Raw genomic sequence first — 22,440 nt, forward strand, 5'->3', positions numbered from 1 at the left:
CCAGGTAGAGGAAGCTGTATTAACATGCTGAAGTAGGCCCCTGAGTTGAAACCTACTGCCATTGCGGATTAAAACAGAAGTGTGGGCACCTTGATTCTGTTCTGATTGGTTTGTGTGGACCCTTTAGATCACCTGCTTACTGAACAGTGCCTTAGACTTCTGACTGCTTTGTCTGCTGGTATTCATGTCCTTTTAGTGCCTGGCTTTCCCTTCTGTAACAGTTTCATCTAATTGCTCGCTATTTTCTGGCCTTCACTATTTCAGTATAATCTGGTAGGTTTTGAACTCTATCCTCTGTTTTGAGCACCGGTTTCCAGAGTGTGACTCACTCCAGGGCCTATACTTTCTCCACGTTATTCCCCAGTCTTCTCTCAGTGACAGCTCCTTGATATGTGATCAGTGACTTGTTAAGTTTATATCAAAACATGCCAATATGGTACCTAACAGAATTATGACCATAATTACCTCATATCATTGTCAATATTCTCTCCTGGCCACCACAAGTTCCAGAGACTCACTTTATAGCTCTGCAGTTTGTTTTGTGTCTCCTTATGTCCTAGAATTGTTTGGTTTGTTGTAACTGCTACTATACTAAGAGTCATAAAAACACAGGGTTAGAAATGATAGCAAGAGGTCATTTACTTGTTCTTTACTGATAAAAAAAAAAAGAAGTATATTTAACTTTGTAAAAGAAAACATACTAAACTTCTAAAATGTAGTGGGAAAAATACACATTTCATTCTTTTAAAAAAAGAAAAGGACAGGTCTGTACAATACATAAAGCATGTGAAAGAAGTTAAAAGGGCATATATACACAGATAAAATATTTTTATGATGAGGTACTATATTGCTTCACACAACACAGAGTGTTACTTACAGGATACAACAAAGATATTTGTAAAGAAGATGATGAAAAGATTAAAGAAGAGCCAAGACACTTATGAAACTCAAAATAATATGACCTAGTTCTACTAAGTTCTCTGTACAAGTCCACACAAACAGAGAGGTCCACAGAGTACAATCTAAAATAAATTCAAGAGTTTTTTTATGCCACTCAAAATTGAGGAGTTATGCCCGACTGGCATGGCTCAGTGGTTGAGCGTCAATCTATGAACCAGGAGGTCGTGGTTTGATTACCCAGTCAGGGCACATGCCCGGTTGCAGGCTTGATCCCCAGTGTGGGGCATGCAGGAGGCAGCCGATCAATAATTCTCTCTCATCATTGATGTTTCTATCTCTCTTTCCCTCTCCCTTCCTCTCTGAAATCAATAAAAATATATTTTAAAAAAATTGAGGAATTAACATTCCACAGAATGGGCAACTGAGATTCCGTTGCTGCTTCTGTGAAATGAGTATAAGACCATCAGAAGGCTCTTGTGAGGTTTGGAATAAATGAATATACAAAGAACTATAAAGAAATATACAAATATTCTTATTATGAACTGAAGAATACCTATGTTGGGGAAAAGCTTAATGCCCTTTTGACTTCTAGAAGGCATAAGCCAAGGGCCACCTCTCTCATTACGAAGGATAACGTAAAACTTTTCCTTTCTCTGTCTGATTGCTCATTCCCAGACATATTTGATTGAAAGCAATCTATAAACGATCCTTAAGTGTGTATGGTAGCATAACACACTGATCTAAAAGTGTTTTCAACATTTTGGGAGAAATAGGTTTGGTTCTGTCTTATTTAAAGTATATATAAAGTCAACATTTGCAAAGAGTATTTTCTGCAATAGTTTTCTCCCTTACTTTCCTCAGACCTGAATACGTATACTCTTGGATGAAAAAAATAAAGCATTCTAAAACACTATAGGGAAAATATGACTTATACTGTATGTGTGCTTTGGGTTTCACTATAATAACTGTCTTTCTTTAAAATACTCATTTATTTTCAATTAGAAATAAATTTTAATTTGAAGAGCACCATTATGATGAGAAATGTATGAATCTGAAAAATAATTATATCCTCATTAAAACAAAATTAACTTACCCACTTAGTGGAGTTGTTTTTTTTCCTAGTCATGCTGACTATAAAATTTAACTACATAGGTGTATGAGAAAAACATGCTAAAAGGTATTCTTAAGAAAATCTCAGAACTGTTAAGTATGAACTAAAAAGAATGACACACATATGGAAAAATGTAATTTGTTTGAACCATTTATGAAGTACATTGCCTAAGGACACTTGTGATGCTGAAATGTTCTTGAAACTTTCCGAGAAATCACAAAGAACATGTCAGTTAGAATCCTGGAACATAAACATACCATAAAAGAATGATAATTATACTGTGACTTCACTTTTAAGAAACCTGGCTAACTGCAGGGTTTATTTTCTTTTTGTTAAGGGACACACACTGCAGTAAGAGGCAAGTCATCTGGGATAATGGAAGTTAGTCCAACATTCAGGCAAGTGTGGGGTCTTGCCCATTCTAGGCACGTAGCAAGCAGTGGTTGGTTATTATGCCTGTGTGGACCCTGAGAGATGTTATTGGCGGGAGTACTGAATGAAAGGGTAGAAGAGTCCCAGGACTTAGAAACATCTTTATTTATTTTTAAAAATATATTTTAATTGATTTCAGAGAGAAAGAGAGAGGGAGAGAGAGAAATATCACTGATGAAAATCATTGATCAGCTGCCTCTTGCACACCCCTCACTGGGGATCAAGCCCACAACCTGGGAATGTGCCCTGACGGGGAATCAAACCGTGACTTCCTGGTTCATAGGTCGACGTTCAACCACTGGGCCACACCAGCTGGGCTAGAAATATCTTATATTTCACAAATATATATTATTCCTTAGAGGCCTGATACACATAGAGGTTGCTATGGCTACAACTACCATGTCCAAGGTTTTAGGAACAGCTGTATTCTAGGTAAACTTTTCTGATATGACTTCCTATTACTGCTTTCAGATAGTTCTCTAAAATTGTTCTTTGGTGTAGAAGAGCTTCTGTACTTTGTCAGTTAAAGTATCAGTTATCAGAGTGAATTTTAATTTTTGAGGGGAAGTGATAAGGATATATTAAAGGCTAGTTTCTAAAGCTTTGTTTGACTATTCTACTTGACAGTTTCTAGTGCACTTACTATTGAAGACTGGAAAGGACCATAATTAGTTTAACAAGCATTCTTGGACAATTTTCCTCAAAACTTTGATCCTATAATCTCTTGCCATTAGAAACACAGCCATTGGATGGGACTCCCTAAATTCTCACCATCAAATCACAAACTTACTTGTATCTTAATCTTTATTTCTCCCTTTCAAAATGGAAAAGGTGTCCCTTGTATCTAAAGTTAAATCTCATTGTTTTGCTCTGGATTTCTTCCTTTCCCCACACTTTTGCTCAACTGATTATTCTCTCTCTTTTGTACTTTCAATGTCTCTCTCTGTTTGGCTTCTTCCTATCACCATTTCAACTGGATACTCTCCAACTTTGAGAGAAAAAAAGCTTAGGTCTAATGCACCCTCCCTGATCATCCTACATTCTCTTATTCAAATACCTTACAGGCTATCTATTTTTCCTATGACTTCTTTTCAATTTCTATTCGTTCATCAATTCATTGCAATCTGTCTTTTAGCTCCACTGAAACTGCTTCAACGTCTTGTTAAGTCCAAATAGCACTTTCTTTTTCATCTTTGACCTTCTGTCCCTTCTGAATGGGTCTTCCTAATTTTCCCTGACTCTGCTCTCTTCCTGACATGCCTGCCATCAATCTGGTCCCTCTTCAATCCTTTTAACCCAATTATTTAAGTTTTATATATATATTTTTTTTAATTAAATCTTTATTGTTCAGATTATTACATTTGTTCCTCTTTTTTCCCCCCATAACTCCCCTCCTTCCAGCTCCCACCCCACCCTCCACCCTCACTCCCCACCCACTGTGTTCATCCATAGGTGCATGATTTTTGTCCAGTCACTTCCCGCATCTCCCACACCCCTTTTCCCCCCAAGAATAGTCAGTCTATTCCCTTTCTATGTCCCTGATTCTATTATAATCACCAGTTCATTCTGTACATCAGGTTATTTATTCACTTGATTCTTAGATTCATTTGTTGATAGATGCATGTTTGTTGTTCATAATTTGTATCTTTACCTTTTTCTTCTTCTTCCTCTTCTTAAAGGATACCTTTCAGCATTTCATATAATACTGGTTTGGCGGTGATGAACTCCTTTAGCTTTTCCTTATCTGTGAAGCTCTTTATCTGACCTTCAATTCTGAATGATAGCTTTGCTGGATAAAGTAATCTTGGTTGTAGGTTCTTGGTATTCAGCACTTTGAATATTTCTTGCCATTCCCTTCTGGCCTGCAAAGTTTCTGTTGAGAAATCAGCTGACAGTCGTATGGGTATTCCCTTGTAGGTAATTGAGCCTCTTTCTCTTGCTGCTTTTAAGATTTTCTCTTTGTCTTTTGCTCTTGGCATTTTAATGATGATGTGTCTTGGTGTGGTCCTCTTTGGATTCCTTTTGTTTGGGGTTCTCTGCGCTTCTTGGACCTGTAAGTCCATTTCTTTCTCCAGATGGGGGAAGTTTTCTGCCATTATTTCTTGAAATAGGTTTTCAATATCTTGCTGTCTCTCATCTTCTGGCACTCCAATAATTCTGATATTAGACCGCTTAAAGCTGTCCCAGAGGCTCCTTACACTATCTTCACACTTTCGGATTCTTTTTTCATTTTGCTTTTCCAATTGGGTGTTTTTTGTCGAATCTTTGGTTTGATTATTGTGCTCCTCTGGTCTGCTATTGGGTATAATATTCTTTATTTCAGTCCGTGTATGCTTACTTTCTAATTTCTTTATCGTAGCATCGAGGGTCTCATTAGTTTTCGTGAGGTTCTGCACAAATTTATGGCAAGCCCTCAAAATTGCGATTCTTAGCTCCATATCCTCCATTTCTGTCATGTTTTTTTGTCTCCGCATCTTTTATGCTTTCTTGGTGCACCCCCTTGTGGTCTCTGTGCGCAGTCTTGTTCTAGCCAAGCCTTAATTGTTGTAGTTAACACTAGAGGGGTTTGACCACCAGGCCGACTGGCTATAGGAATCAGCTGTATGGAAAACGTCTGCCTTCTGGGGAGGCGCTAATCCAGCCTTTGCCTGAGGCGATCGGCAAATGGCTGTGCGCAGGGTTTGGGCGGGGCGGGATCAACAGGGCGGGCGGAGGGAGCAGTTATGGCCACGCTCAGTCCCGTTCCCAGAGGCTCTGCTTCTCAGAACCCCGGCAGCCGCTGCAAACTTCGGAGAGAAAGCTGCCCTCAGGTTCCAACTGATGCCGGATAATCCCGCTTCTCCCGTTTGAGTCTGGGTCCCTAGAGACTCGCCCGGATCTGGAGCCCAGAGTCTGAGACTCACTCCCGACAGAAAACGACAACCGCGCCCTCAGCCACCAGCCCGCTTTGCGCGCGCACCTCGGTACCTTTGTATTTTCCACACTGCGCCGCCTCTGAGCCTCGATTTGCTGTTCTCTTTCCTTCTAGTTGTAGAGTCTCTCTTCAGCCAGCCTTCCTGTGGTTCTGGGTGATGTCCGTTCAGTCTTTTAGTTGTATTTTTGAAATGGTTGTTTGCGGCAGCGGTCTCCGGTGTTTACCTACGCCGCCATCTTGGTCTCCTCTCAAGTTTTATATTTTTAATATTTTATATTTTTACTCCTAAGAGATCTTAGTATAAATGAAGACATTTAAGGATAAAGAAAACTATGACCCACTTGAATAGCACAAAAGAAGTTATTCTGAGGTATCAAAAGTAAAAGAGAAAAAAAAAAGAGATTTTAACACCTGGATAAGATATTCAGCTCTGAGTTTTCTGGCAGCTAAGTAAAAAGGAAATACATTAAATTACATGGTTTTCATTTTCTGACCAAAAGGAAAAAGAAAAAGGATATAACTTCATCTACACAGGCAAAAATTTTCCTGGAACTAGAGCAAGCAGTTTATCATGAGATTTTTGTCTAAATGGGACTAAGAAGAAAGATCACAAGCTTTTGTTTCAGGTTAAAAAAAAAAAAAGTGTTTCTCCTGGTTTTTACTGTAGGTATGGTGGTTGAGCCACTTAACTCTTCCCAGCTTCAGTTTCATCAGTAAAAGTGGAGATGATATCTATCTCAGTGGTCTGTGGTAGACTAAATTATGTAACATAAATGGAAGTGCTTAGTAGACTGACTTAGTTTCACAAAACAAAGAGAGATGACACCAGATCTTGTTTTGAACTTTTAAAGGCAGAGGGCATGACATAGCACCTTAATGGGAGGAATGGTGTCAGGAGAGATATTTTGCCTTCTTCCCCTCACTCTGCTTTATGAAGGTTTCACTGAATTCAGGGACAGAACTTAGAACATTTAAAATGGAGAGATGTAAACAGGTAGGAGATCTCAAATCAATTCATGATCACATCTTTTAGTCAGTATTTGCTGTGCAGATCCTTGAAACTAATATATTTACCTATCCCAGTTGAGCTTTGTCATCTGAAAAGACAACCTAAAAAATGCTATTTTTCTCCATTCTCTTCCCATTTTACTTTAATTTTATTATTATTTTTTAATCCTCACCCGAGGATATTTTTCCATTGCTTTTTAGAGAGAGTGGAAGAGAGTGGGAAAGACAAAGAGAAATATCGATGTGAGAAAAACACACTGATTGGTTGTGTTCTATACGAGCCCCCACCGGGGCCCAGGCTGGGGAGGAGCCTGCAACTGAGATATGTGCCCTTGACTGGAATCGAACTCAGGACCCTTCAGTCTGCAGGCTGATGGTCTATCCACTGAGCAAAACTGGCTGGGACCATTCTCTTTCCATTTTAATATATTTTATTATTAACTAGAGGCCCGGTGCATGGATTTGTGCACCAGTGAGGTCCCTTGGCCTGGGCTGTGCCCTCTTGCAATCTGGGACCCCTCAGGGGATGTTGGACTGCTGGTTTCGACCGGATCCCCACAGGCCAGGCTGAGAGACCCCACCAGTGCACGAATCTGTGCACCTGGCCTCTAGTATGCATATAAGATCTTTGGTTAATCTCTTCCCACCCTTCCTCCTCCCTCTTCCCTCTGAGATTCATCAGTCTGCACCATGTTTCCATGCCTGTGTGTTGAGCATCTGCCCCCTGGTGGCCAGTGCACATCATAGCTAATGTTCGAATGGTTGCTTAGGCTTTTATATATATAGATACATTTTCTCTAAGGAAAAGTTGACAGTAAAAATCACCTAATACGCTACTTATAATTCCAAACACCCACAACCATTTTTTGAATGAATAAATGCTAAATAATTTGTAGAATAGGAGGCTGATACTTTTATCATTTTTAGAAATCTTTAGATCACAAGTGAACCTAACATGAGAGGAGTTACTTTGAAACTAATAATTTTGAGCTACTACTAATAAAGAAAATAAAAACCCTCTGTGGTCATGTCCCAAATGTCCTAATATTGTGAATCTAGAATTATCCCACCAGTTTTCTTTTTTAATACATACTTAATAGCTATGTAAATGAGCTGGTGATCATATTACATGGCCACATATAGTCTTATATGATCTAAATGATACTGGTTAAAAAATTAGAGCTGTCCAGTGCAAAAGAGGACAATAATTTTAAAATGTTCATTTGGTCTCTTTATGAACCATTAATTTAAACAGAGAAAATTTAGCTGATTAAAACAATGACTCAGATAATTTTTCCAGGATCTTGACTAGGGCAAGCATGTCAAACTCAAAGGCTAACACAGGCCAAATAAACAAGGTTTAAGTTTATGTGGGCCGCAAAAAAACAAAAAGCTTCACTTTTCATAGAAATGTAGGTTTATTTCGATAGAGACATGCAGAATACAAATGGCTGAAATAAATAATTGTTAACATAAAATCATAGAACATTTTAATAAAAATTGATATTTTTTCTTGAACATTAATTTACCAGACACTGAATAACTGCACAAATTAATAAGCGTAACGCAAATAAACCTATTTTTCTTGGTTTCCAAAAGCAAAATATTTCCTGTTGTGCACACCAAACAAGTCAATCCAAGACTAATGACGTGGCCATCGGCTGCTAAAATATTCGCTGCTAGTATTAGTGGAGAGAAATGGTGCGCCTGAGTAAGGCACGTAAGGGAAATGAATGCAACACGATTACAGTACTCAGTCATTGGTGAACATTGTAGTTCGTTATTAATAATTATATATAACAGGATATTGTAAAAATTAAGTTAGACATTTTTATTAAAACGTTTCTTACATACCGTTATACTGGCTGGCCGCAAAAATATCCGTTGTGGGCCGCATGCAGCCTGCGGGCCGTGAGTTTGACATGCTTGGAGTAAGGGAAGGCAAGTTGTCAGGTGCCAACTCTACATTGTTCACACCTCTGAGACTGGACATCTCTCTCTGGGGCCCTATTTGCCCTGCTTGCCTCACTTTAGTCTCAGCCCTGCTTTTCACTTTCAAACATTATATTTATCGGAGTTCTTCTTTATTTTTAAATTGTATTTATTTTTTATTTTAAATTTCTCCATTTTAATTTCTAATATGGTTAATATCAATAGGAATAACATAAACAAAACCTCTTTGGGGTACTCAATAATTTTTCAGACTGTAACAAGGTCCAGAAACACACTAATTTAGAAGAATACTTAATGACAAGACAAAATTTCCGGAAATACAATGTGAAGGTATGAGAGTTATTCTTATCCAACTATACCTACTGGCTATTCTGAGCACTTGGCCTTCAAGAGCTATGAGATGAATAAATCAATCCTGTAGGTTCTGTTTCAAGTAAATGGTCAAGTGAATAGTCAAGCACTTCCCTGGGTCAATGGCTGTACTGTTTCCATAAAAGCAGTTTGCACTTGCTTTTTGCATCTGCACACACTATGCACGCTGGTATTTAAACGGTTTCTCAGAAAAAAAGACTGAAAACTTGTCTCAGACTTGTTTTTTTAAACTTTTATTTGCTTTATAAAGAAAAAAGCTACTTTTCTTTAGAGGTTTGGCATTAAGAAAAGTCATAAAGTTGGATTATTAAAATAAAATTGCCAAAATGAAGATATTACTAAATGCATGAATATTAACTGACAATTATTAATTAGGTATGTATTCATGTGAATTGCACTGATTACATGCCATAGTAGGCAGTTTATGTGAGTAGTTTCATCTTGCTATTATTTAATTTTCATGTTAAAACATTTTGTTCTATACCTACTCAATTTTCAACCCAGTGACTTGTTGGGGAGCATAGAAGACTTGGTTGGAAAGTTGTAAGGAGGACATTCTGATGAAAGGGAAGTGTGTGGAAGGCCACCTGCCCTGTTTTTCAGAATTCCGACTTAGGGGAGACTTAGGGGAGTATCAAAGGTGGCACCCCTATTTATTCCTTGACCTTTCCAAACAGGTCTGTGCACATGCAGACCCCCAGGTGTTTACTGGAATCCTTATGCCTAATCCCTGGATGCCCTTGCCTAGAGGACAATGTAAACACATGTGTCCTCCCAAGATTACTCACCCTACTGATTGCATCTAAAGATAAAAATTCCAATAAAGGCTAACAAGGCAGGCAATTGAGGCTGCCTGGCTCCTTTGGCCAGACCGTCCCTTAGCTCTCTCTTTCACAGTGAAACCATGTTGGAGTAATCTGTTCATCCGTTGTTCAGGGGCTGCTGGCCAGCCCTGGCAGTGAGTAAAACTTTTAGCTTTTGTTTGGGCTCATGAATAATGTGATTTCAAGTGTGATGTACAAAATTTATAAATTGAAGCTGCTCATCTATTTTTCAGAGTCTAGCCTAATTCTCTAAAAATCACATGAGAATTGCCATTCTGAAAAACATACTTCCTATGCAAACTTAATGAAAAAAAAATTTGGTATGACTGAATGAAACCTGTAGTTATTATCTCTTAAATATTCAATTTAAACACATTTGTGCAAATCCACATAGTGAGTGAGTGAGGTTTCCACAATGAAGAAACAATTATTTGAAGGCAGAATTCTAGGACATACCGTAAGTGACGGTAGATAAGGCCTGGTATGCTGGAGTCAGAAAAACGTATAAATATCTTCAAAGAAGCTTTTCCTAATCTGTAACCTGTATTCAGATCTACTTATCTACCTAAAAGTCATCTCTAAAATCTAGTCCAGAGACACCTTTTTAAAAATATACACATTTTTTTATTGCTATCAGAGGAAGGGAGAATCACTGACCCACTGCCTCCTGCATGCCCCCTCCTGGACATGAGCCCTGATCTGGAATTGAACCGTGACCTCCTGGTTCATAGGTTGATGCTCAACCACTGAGCAATACTGGCCAGACCAGGGACACTTTCTTATCTCTTTTACCTATTATATAAAATATACCTCTAAGAGAACTCACTTCAAAGGCCATTTCTAATATAGAGACAAGCGCTCAATTCCCTGACACAATTTCTAGGATATGCACCTTTGAAGTGCTTCCAGTAATATTCCCAACTTCATTTCTCTCAATAATATCCTTCCAATAATTTTTTCTCAAATATCTGGTATGTTTTTCCCAGAATGGAAAAATGTCTTCCGGATACTCATACACCAATGATCTGTTTTGAGCATTTCTCTCTTAGGATAACAAAATGGTAAAAACATGGCTAAAAAAAAGGCAGTGATAGCTCAGTGGAAAAAATACATTGGATTAAATGTATTTAATACCAACTGCTGGGGAGAATGCTGAGAAACTGGAACTCTCATTCACTGCTGGTGGGAATGCAAAAGGTACAGTCACTTTGGAAAATAGTTTGGCATTTCCTTATAAAGGTAAACATACAGTTTCCATATGACCCCGTAATCCTGCTCCTGGGTATTTACCAAGAGAAATAAAAACTTATTCTACACAAACACACACATAAAAAATCCTAAAGTGGTAAAATTATAACAGATGCCCTCAAATGTCCACCAACTGGTGAATGATTTAAAAACTTTGGTACATCCATACATTGGAATATTACTCAGTAAGGAAAAGGAACAAATGACTAAAACAGATCAGTGGTTACTAGGATTCTATTTGGGGAAAAGGGTAACTACAAAGGAGCATAAGGGAACTTTCTGGGGTGATGGGATTATTTTACATACCAACTGTGATAACGGCTACACAACAACTGTGAGAGTTAGTAAAAAATTATAGAAATGTATGCTTAAAAGAGTAAATTTTATTGTGTGTATATTATTCTGCAATAAATCTGGCTTAAAAAACTGGGGTTTTCTCTTAGTTACTAACTGGCTTTGAGCAAGCCACCTAAAACTCATTTCTCCATTTATAAAATGGGGATTTTATTAACTCTAAAAGATTTTTGGTGAGGAACATATGAAAGAAAAAACTTTGTAAAATTTAAAATGCACACAAATATTGTGCACTAGGCTCTAGGCATACAATGATGAATAAGACAGGTACAGTAAAAAAATTTACAATTTAGTGAGATAAATAAATAATTATTAAATAATGTGGAAATGTAATGACAGATATAAGGCAATAAGGGGTTAAGAAGAAGGGGCATTCCAAGAATAAGACTTAACACATAAAAAAATAAAATACAAATTAAATCATAAAGAAAGAACAATCCCAAGTTAAATATAAAGGGCCAGATCACAGTGAGATGCAAATGTGAGAATTCATTAATGAACTGGGATTCAATACTCTTAACCCAACATGAACCTTAAAAAAATCCTAAAGTGGTAAAATTATAACAAAATGGAAAACGTACCTCACGATGATTTAGAAGTTGTTCTAAATCTAATGCCATTTGATTTTTCATCTGTAGTAAAGCTGACTTTTCTTTATTTAAATTGCTGAAAAAAACACACACCAAGGTTTAAAGTCAGAGTATTGGTTTACATTTAATTAACAAATTGTAAATAACAAAATACTAAAAATAAATCTGATGTTTTGAATTAAAATAAAAAATTTTAAATTAAAAATATGTGTATTTAAAGTTATTTATTTTATCCTTTTTATTCAATTTATTGGGGTGATACTGGTTTACAAAATTATATAGATTTCAGGTGCTCAATTTCACAACACATCATCTGTACACCACCCCAAGTCAAGTCTCCTTCCAACAGCATTTACCCCCCCTTTACTACCCACCCCCCCACCCCGCCCCAATCACCACACTGTTATCTGTGACCATGATTTTTTTTTTCTCTCTCTTTTTTCTTTTTGGTCAATCCCTGTATCCACCCCTCAAAGATAAATTTATAGCCCATAAAGATATCAGACCAGCCACTGTAATGTTTGATCTAATCAAATACCTAGTAATTTTGTACGAAGACATTTTCTTTTATAAATATATTTCATTGATTTTAGAGAGGAAGGGAGAAGGAGATGGAAGCATCAATGATGAGAGAGAATCATTGATCGGCTGCCTCCTGCCCACCCCCTACTGAGGACTGAGCCTGCAACCTGGGCATGTGCCCTGACTGGGACTCCAACCATGATCTCCTGGTTCACAGGTAAATGTTCAACCAGAGCCACACCGGCTGGACATGAAATTATTATTTTCAAAGATGACTATTTACTCGCAAAATATAAAAAGATGAAGTATGACTTATAGAAAAGGTAAAAAGAAAGTATGTATGGACAAAATAGTAACACTCTATATGCCCAGCTGGAGTGGCTCAGTGGTTGAACATCAACCTCTGAACCAGGAGGTCATGGTTTGATTCCCATTCAGGGTACACGCCCAGGTTGCAGGCGAGATCCTCAGTAGGGGGTGGGCAGGAGGCAGCCAATCAAAAATTTTCATTACTGATGTTTCTATCTCTTTTTTCCTCTCTGAAATAAAAAAATATATACTTTAAAATATAAAAAAACCTCTATAGACACTGGAAACCAAATTAAAACACTTATCCTTAAAACAGAAGTAGTATATATTTTATAATTTACCACATACTAAATTACTAAGTATATAACTGAGTTAGAGAATTGAATCAGAAATTTGGTCTGTGGTAAACTTGGGAAAACAATTTTTGTCTCCAAATTCTTAGTTCGAACTTTAATTTCTAAGTCTGCATTGTGCATTTCCATTTGATGTGGCCTATTTTCTGATAGGAAAGGGTGAGGAGCCTAATTGTTAAGGATATACTATTTAAAAAAATATATATTTTATTGATTTTTTGCAGAGAGGAAGGAAGAGGGATAGAGAGCTAGAAACATCGATGAGAGAAACATTGATCAGCTGCCTCCTGCACACTCCCTACTGGGGGTGTGCCCACAACCAAGGTACATGCCCTTGACCGGAATAGAACCTGGGACCTTTCAGTCTGCAGGCCGACGCTCTATCCACTGAGCCAAACCGGTTACGGCGATATACTATTTTAAAAGATAAATATTTGGGGGCTTATCTTACACTGTCTGGAGTTTAATTATTCAACATATAGAGGTTAATTAGAATCATTAAATAAAACATAGTTTGAAAGCCACGGGAATGAATCTACTCAGCCTGCAGTAGGAAAGAATTAAGAAAAGCAATAATGAATTTAAGCTACATACTAGTAATTCCTTAAATGTCAAAAGAATTCCATGAAGGTAAAATTAATGAGAATTGTTTTGCTGAACAGGTTAGATGTTTCAAGTTTAAGAAAATGGATGCCGAAACCCGTTTGGCTCGGTGGATAGAGCGTCAGCCTGCGGACTGAGAGGTCCCGGGTTCTATTCTGGTCAAGGGTATGTACCTGGGTTGCAGGCACATCCCCGGTGGGGGATGTGAAAGAGGCAGCTGATCGATGTTTCTCTCTCATTGATGTTTCTAACTCTCTCTATCTCTCTCCCTTCCTCTCTGTGAAAAATCAATAAAATATATTTAAAAAAAAAAAAGTTTAAGAAAATGGAAAGCTACAAATTTTTACAATGCCAGGCAGGAAGTTGTTCTTAAAACCCAAGGCATTATAGTAGATATTCTGGAAAAACTGGTAATTCCAAGGACTTAAGGGGAAAAACTCACATTCTCCTCCTTCCTAGTAATTGAGAACTTCCCCTCTGAGAAGAAAGACTAGATACAATTGTGTCTCCAACTGTGTGTGCCACTGACTCAACTGTGTGCTATGTAGAAAGCACAGTCCACTTCCCACCAAACCTCAGTTTTTACATCTGTAAAAGTGGAAAATAATACTGGTGCATGTCAAAGGGATATGTGAATTATCTAATGAATAATTATATAAAGCATTAAACACATAAAACTCTATATAAATGCTATATAGTGTTACTAGTTTAGATAAAAAAAACAGGCATCAGAGAAAAACAGTAATTAAATGCCAATAAAGGTAAATGTAGCTCAGTGGAAAAATAAACTGACTTTTGGAGTTAGGCGTCAGAAATCCTACTGAGCCACAGAACTGAAAAGAACTAAATGATATGAAGGAAACTGAGTGACATGTGAGAGTTCCCCAAAGCATGGTAAACATGAGATATTTCTATAACTCTGGAATTCTAATCTATTTTTAGCTAGAATCACTTTAAAAAATATTTTTATTGATTTCAGACAGGAAGAGAGAGGGATAGAAATATCAATAATGAGAGAGAGAGAATCACTGATCTGCTGCCTCCTGCACACCCCCCACTGGGGGATTGAGCCTACAACTCTGGCATGTGCCCTGATTGGGAAATCGAACCATGACCTCCTGGTTTATAGGTCAATACTGGCTGGGCTAGAATCACTTTAAAAAAAAATTTTTTTTTGTTAATCCTCACCTGAGGATATTTTTCCATTGATTTTTAGAGAGAGTGGAAGGGAGGGGGAGAGACAGAGAGAGAAAAACATTGATATGAGAGAGACACATCGATTGGTTGCCTCCCGTACGCACCCTGACCAGCGCCAGGGATCGAGCCTGTAACCTTTATGTGCCCTTGACCAGAATCAAACCTGGTACCCTTCAGTCCGCAGGCTGATACTCTATCCACTGAGCCAAACCGGCTAGGGCTAGAATCACTTTTTTATGGCCTAGTAATTATTTTCCATGGCCAAGTAAAAGATTTTTTTTTCCTTTAGAAAATATTTTCCAGAATTAAAATAATCCAGTAAATAGAAATAGGATTTTTCAAGGAACAGATATATGCTAATGTTCATATACATGTACACACACACACACACCCACACCCACACAGTACATGTGTATATACTAGTACACTCACATGCAGTTCATACACACATACACACATGCACACACTCTCAAATACCAACAAGTCCATTAAATAAAATGTAGTGTAACAGGAATAGAATGTTGATGTAATTAAAGAATTTTAACTGGATAATTCATTAGAAATGCTTTATATGTAAACTTAATTTTTTTCCAGAATAAATATTCCTTATTTAAATAGCAAAATAACCATGTAACATGGAACAAAAGGTGGGTGGATAAATTGATTTACAGAGTAACTGTGTTCTATCTGTAGGACACCAGTTTTATCATAAATAGTATGAACTCCACAGACAACACTTGAATATGTATTTTTAAAGTCTTAGCCTTCTCTTGCCCTTGAACCACAAGGGAGACCACCTTCCACATGTGGGTTTCTAAAACTAAATATGATGATTATTATACTGTGTTCTTTCAGTATGTATGTAATTACTCAAATAGAAGTTCAGTCTCTATAAGACACATTTTATAACAGTGGCAACTAACCTTTACAAATATAAAGCTTCTATGCGTGACTCATAAAGCAACTACAAAACAAATATCCTTGTAAGCACATCTATCATGAATGGTCTATTACACCCACAATTGTTCAATTCACTGTTAATTATTACTCAGGAATTCATGTTTATGGCTCTATTTCACCTGCTATATGAAAACATATTCCTGCTATCTTGTTCCTTAACTTCCTGGATCAATATACCCTGGCTTAGCCATACAAAAGAAGTTGACAATGTACTCTTTTCTTCCTTAAACTGCTAGCTATGAATAAACCAAAAACTGACGACAGGAAACAAAATTTATGCTAATTGTTGTTTCCATGCTTTCTTCAGTTTTGAACTACAAATCAAACTACATAATGCAGACTGTCTCTTGTAGTTTGGTTGAGGAGAATTAACACTGTTACCTTTAGAACAAATTATTATGAGGAACTTAAAGTAGTTAAATGTTAGCTTTTGACATGCTTATAATGATTCATTTTAGTGTGTATTTACTCTAACCTTTCCAGACGTTGAATATATTGTATAATTAGCTAAACTTGCAAGTTGTGGATGTGGTATAGTGGTATTGTTTTATTTTCTATGAAAATGATAACATTATTCATTTCTTTAAAAAGAGTTTTATTGCATAAGCTAGAGAAACATTTCTAAAAGCAATCAATTAATATAAATATTCTTCATTATTACAACCAACACCCAGCAAAAGAGGAACAGGAATTTTCAAGGAACATCATCTCTTAGTAGTCTTTTTTTTTTTTGATGGGCCAGCTAATGTTTAAATTTTGAATTAATGAAGGACAAATGGAAGTAACATTTACTGAATTTCTTTCATGTGCCAGATGCTTTATATTTGTTACTTCATTTAATTTTCACAACTATCCCTTGATGTTCACATTAATATCTATATTTTACAGACACATTTACCCTGAGAAAAGAAACCAGGTTCATGTATATTAAAAGCCCAGAATAATTCCACTACATTTGAAATGTCATCAGCTCAGAGAATGGTGATCAGATAGCACTAGGACCTATCTTGCTGTATCTGACTTGTTGACTGGGCTTTTTTATGGCATGAAATCATTTCACATTCATGTCATAAGGATACATATACAGCATCTCAAAGGCCATAATTAAACTATCGAAAGCAACTTAATTTTTCACTTCAGAAGATAGTTGCTTTGGTTAAAAGCAAGCTTTCAGATCTTGTGAAATATTATTTCATAATGTACTAAAATATTATGCAATACTAGAGGCCTTGTGCATGAAATTCGTGCATGAGGCGGGGGGTGGCGTCCCCTCAGCCAAGCCTGCACCCTCTCCAATCTGGGACCCCTTGGGGGATGTCCGACTGCCAGTTTAGGCCCGATCCCTGGGAATGGCAGTAGGACATCCCTCTCACAATCCTGGACCACTGGCTCCTAATCGCTCACCTGCCTGCCTGCCTGGTCACCCTAGCTGCCCTCCCCCCCCTCCCGCTGGCCTGATTGCCCCTCACTGCCTCTGTGTGCCGGCCTGATCGCCCCTAACTGCCCCCTGCTGCCAGCCAGGTTGCCCCAACTGCCCCCTCTCTGCCTGGTCACCCCTTACTGCCCCCCCCTGCCGGCCTGGTCGCCCATAACTGCCCCCCCTGCTGGCCTGGTCGCCTCCAACTGCCCCCCCCAACCCCCCCCCCCCCCCCCCACCCGCCAGCCTGGTCGCCCCACACAGCCTGCTGTTCAGTCATTTGGCTGTCCCTCACTAACTCCCCTGCCGGCCTGGTCGCCCCATGCAGCCTGCTTGTTCAGTTGTTTGGTCGGCCTGGTCATAGGCAGCCATCTTGTGAGGGCGTGAGGGTTAACTTGCATATTACCTCTTTATTATAAAGGAAATTTATGAAACATAGATAGCTTTAAAGGAATCAGATGTTTAGCACAAATTTTTTTTTGTAGTAGTAAATTACATAATTGGCATAGATTTTATGATTACTCTTGCTGTTATTAAAGGAGTCTTATCAACATATTTTGAGAAATGTTACTTCTCACTTTATTTTTTTAATTTATTGATTTCAGAGAGAGAGAAGAAGGGAGAGGGAGAGAGATAGAAATATCAATGATGAGAGAGAATCATAGATTGGTTGCCTCCTGCACGCCCCCTACTGGGGATCGAGCCCACAACCCGGGATATGCCCTGACTGGGAATTGAACCATGACCTCCTGGTTCATGGGTCAATGCTCAACCACTGAGCCACAAAAGCTGGGCTATTTTTCAATTTTAAGATAATTTCAACATGAAAATTTGGAAATAAGCCAGTCAGAGCAAGACAAATATCATATGATTTTGCTTGTATGTGGAAATTAATAAACACAATAAAATGAATAAAATATAAACAGAGACCGGGCAAGGGGGAAAGTGGAGGACATCTGTAATACTCTTAATAATAAAGACTTTAAAAAAAAAAGAAAAAAGTGGGTAATGCACATAATAAAAATTTGTTAAATATAAGATAAATACTAACAATATCATACATTTGTGTATGTATTGGCACAGTGCTATTACAAACATTACATCATTTAATCTTCAGAATCATATAAGTTAGGTGCTGTCAGTACCTACCTCATTTTACAAATGAAAAAAATGGGTATACTGTCCAATACCATAGCTATTAGCTACAAGTGGAAATTAAAATTAATTTAAACAAAATAAAAAATTTAGTTTCTCAGTAACACTAGCCACATTTCAAATGCTCAACAGCTAGTCGATAGCATACTGTACAGCATAGATGTGATATGTTTTTATCATTACACAAAGTTCTATTGAACAACGGTTTAGAGCCGTGGTTGGCAAACTGCGGCTCGTGAGCCACATGAGGCTCTTTGGCCCCTTGAGTGTGGCTCTTCCACAAAATACCATGTGCGGGTGCGCACGTACAGTGCGACTGAAACTTCGTGGCCCATGTGCAGAAGTCAGTATTTTGTGAAAGAGCCGGTATTTTGTGGAAGAGCCACACTCAAGGGGCCAAAGAGCCGCATGTGGCTCGCGAGCCTCAGTTTGCTGAGCTGCAGTTTGCCAACCACTGGGAGAGTTCAGTTGACTTGTTCCAATTTAAAACTAATACTGGAGTTGAGCTCATGTAATTTACTTCTCCTTTAAAATCTGTTTTAACTTCATTATGAAATATTTTGAAATAAGAGAGAAAATATAACCCAACATATCCATCGCGCTTATCACAATTACCAATTTACTTAAGCCCTACTTTTAACCATTTTTCTACATTATTTTTTGGCTTTTCTTCTTTAATTATACTAGTCAATGAAAAATTATCCCTTATTCAGAATAGAACATAAGGAGGCAGTATAACATAATGATTAAGACTATAGAATTAGAAAGCAGACAGATCTGGATTCAAATTTTGGCCCTACAAAAAAGTTGTTATGTTCTTGGAAGAAAAGTTGCTTCATTTCCCTAGGGCTGAATTTGCTCATCTTTATAATTTTCTCCTATAGCCATCTATTATTTTTCCCTATAGTCAACATTTTCAGCTATTTTAATTCTTAAATTTTTATCTAAGATAAAAATTCAAATAAAATGATTTGAATGTAATTGTGAAAGAGGCAATATTTTTTCCACAGGCCTTTTAGATATCCTCCTCCAAGATTACAAAGGTAAAATGACTCAATACAAAATTTCAACTATAACAGAAACATAATATAGGGAGAAAAAATTTTATTAGGGGTTCTTTTCTCAATTCCCCTAAGATAACCAGGTACTCTGTAAATGATAAAACAGAATCTATTGCCCCAAGTAGCTATTTATAGAATAATTGTTTAATTAATTTGATTTATTAATGCTGGCTTATATATATTCTAAATATAATTTTAACTAAGTTTATCTAGAAAGAAATTATTTATGTTGCTGTTTAAAGCATAAATGTGATTTTAAATTATTTCATTAAATCATCAAAAATTATATCAGGAGTAAAGTTCTGGACCAATTATTTTGGTTGGGGTAGAAACAAGAGAAGATAATTATGTGATTCAACAACAACAAAACACCCTTTGGAGTTAATAACCCAGAGTTTTATATTTTTGGTTATATAAAACCAAACTTAGGAAACCTGGATTTAAAAAAGATTTTCTCCTTACTGTTTTCCAATTCCTTAATTTAACAATTTCCATCTTATTCTCTGCTTTAATATTTATTAATAGGTTAGTAATTTGTATATTAGAATAATTTATTCTAATAAGCTTAAAATCTAACAACAAGTCAATTAGCCAACCATTCACAAATTAAAACCTTTTTCTTTATGAATAGCATCATTCTTTTATTGCAATTTAAAAAGACTAAAATGATCATATAGATGAACATCTAAAGAATTTGGGTAATTATTAAATGGAGCAAGTCTTTTGGATAAGGTGTTATATAAGAAAACAACTTCAATATAAGGAAGTGAAATAATTTTATGTACATTTAGGTAATTCATGGGTTACTTAAAGATTCAGAGGAAAAAGGCCTAAAAATTCCTTGGCAAAGTCAATAGGAATCTAAGTAAATGTATACATTTTATGTTTAAAAAGTAATTTTGACTCCATAAATGGCATCTGGTTGTGTTCCCCTTCTCTCTTTGGTCAATCCAATAGAGACAGTATCTAGGGATCGAGGACCGGATAGTTGTCATGCTAGTAAAGTGCTTTGTTGAATGTGTAGCATTGTTATGTCAGGCTAAAACTTCTGACCATAAAGTGGAATATGAACACCTAACGTGATGTGACCTAGTTTTTCTAATAGAAATTCAATACTCATTACATTTTAAAACCACTATCATTAGTTAATTTTTTCTCCATAATATACAAAGCAAATTCCTCTATAGCAGTATTATGTTATTACTCAAATAAAAGATTTGTAATGATTTACCTGACATCTTTCTCAAGCCGTGTAATACACTCCTTTAGTGAATCAATCTTAGAATCTCTCTGACGCACCGATTCAATTAGATATCTGTAAGGTTGTTGAGCTTGATTTAACAGAGAGTTGGCCCTGTCAAGCTAAAGAAAAACAGATTTCATTAAAACCTAGAAAATTTTACAAGAAACTAAAAGTATTCAAAATGCTCTAGCACAGATACAGTATACCTACTCTCCCTTACAATAATTACTCTGAAAAGCTTTCCCTGTGTAAATTGGAAAGTTTAAAAAATTAATCAATATAGCTATTCTCAACAACAATAATGACTATGTAAAAGGAAAGAAAAATTTAAATAAAATATTATTTCCAATTTTGGGGAAGGGTTAACTATATTTTCTTACCATTTGTCAGTCTGAGAAGCTATGTGATGCAAAATTTCTCTTCTTTTAATGAATATCCACTGGCTACAAAGGAAAATCTTTTATTTGAGCTTTATTTTTATTCAAAATAATATAATAAAAAAATTTAGTAATTTTTCCAAGCCTTCATATTTTCTTCCATCTCTATTTGTAAAATAGATAACTTATGTACCTAAATCACTATGTATAATTAAATTTTAAAAAACTATGATTAAAACATTAACAAAATTTACCATTTTAACCATTTCATTAAGCATATTCACACTGTTGTGTAACCATTGTTAGTATCTATTTCCAGAACATTTTCATCAGCTCCAAAAGAAACTCTGTTCCCATGAAGCCAAAACATTCCCTCCCCCGCAGTTCCCGGAAACCTCTATCCTACTTTGTGTCTTTGTGAACTTGCCTACTCTAGGTACCTCTTATAAGTAAAATCACATAATATTTGATATTTTATATATCCTTATTTCACTTAATGTAATGTTTTCAAGGTTCATCTATGTTGTACCATGTATCAGAACTGTATTCCCTTTTATTGTTAAACTAGAGACCCGACGCATGAAATTTGTGCACAGGTACGGTCCCTAGGCGTGGCGTGTGATCAGGGCCATCTTCCTGGGCTGCCGGCAGCCAGCCCCCTGACACCACCCACTCCTGGTTCCCCGTTAGCCATCGGGCAATCAGAGGCTGCCAGCCGGGGGGAGGGACTGAGAGGTTGGCCGTTCCTGCCCGCTCACTGGCCCTGCCCCCCGCTGCCAGTTGCCCTCTGTGTGTGGGGCGACTGGCGGGGTGGGGGCCTTGGCCTGGTGCTGCCCACATCCACCACCACCCACCCCAGGTTCCCCGTTCCTCATCTGGGCCTGCAGGCTGGGGGCAGCTCCTGCGTTGAGCGTCTGTCCCCTGGAGGTCAGTGTGCATCATAGTGACCAGTCGTTCTGCCGTTCGGTCAATTTGAATATTATCCTTCTATTAGCCTATCTAATAAAGAGGGAATATGCAAACTGACTGTCACACCGTCACAAAGATGGCGGCGCCCAGTCCCCTCAGCCCTGCCAGAGTCTCCCAGTCCTTTCAGCCCCGCCAGGGGATAGGGGTGGCAGGCGCATGGTGCAGCCAGACCTGCTTTCAGCCCCCCAGGGCCGGCCCGAGGTGCAGGCAAGCCTTGGATATCGACAGCCCAGCTGCCTAGGGCCAGCCTGAGGTTCAGGCAAGCCTTGGATGGTGGCTGCCCAGCCACCCAGTGCCACCCAAGGCTCAGGTAACCAGGGCCGGCCGAGGCTTGCGCTGCCGGCAGTGGCAGCAGCAGAGGTATGATGGAGGCGTCGCCTTCCCCTGATTGCCGGGTTGCCTCCCACCCCTGAGGGCTCCCGGACTGTGAGAGGGGGCAGGCTGGGCTGAGGGACCCCCCTGCATGCATGAATTTTCATGCACCGGGCTTCTAGTATAGGATAATATTCCATTGCATGTTTATAGCATATTTTCTTTATTCATTTATCTATTGATGGATATTTCAGTT

The 22,440-nt window shown here is 37.7% G+C and overlaps 1 protein-coding gene across 3 annotated transcripts in view; it reads right to left on the bottom strand.

The window, feature by feature from the left end:
• PIBF1 (progesterone immunomodulatory binding factor 1) overlaps positions 1–22,440 on the bottom strand; it is a 220,522-nt gene that overhangs the window by 19,609 nt on the left and 178,473 nt on the right. For all 3 annotated transcript variants that reach the window (XM_070408953.1, XM_070408951.1, XM_070408952.1), the window contains 2 exons: positions 20,515–20,645; positions 11,698–11,782 (listed from right to left, as the gene is read on the bottom strand). In XM_070408953.1, the coding sequence (XP_070265054.1) occupies positions 11,698–11,782; positions 20,515–20,645 (216 nt within the window). The remainder of the gene's footprint in view (positions 1–11,697; positions 11,783–20,514; positions 20,646–22,440) is intronic.

The sequence above is a fragment of the Myotis yumanensis genome, unplaced genomic scaffold, assembly GCF_028538775.1.
Source record: "Myotis yumanensis isolate MYYU_CA2020_CCGP unplaced genomic scaffold, mMyoYum1.0.hap1 SCAF_3, whole genome shotgun sequence".
NCBI lineage: Eukaryota > Metazoa > Chordata > Mammalia > Chiroptera > Vespertilionidae > Myotis > Myotis yumanensis.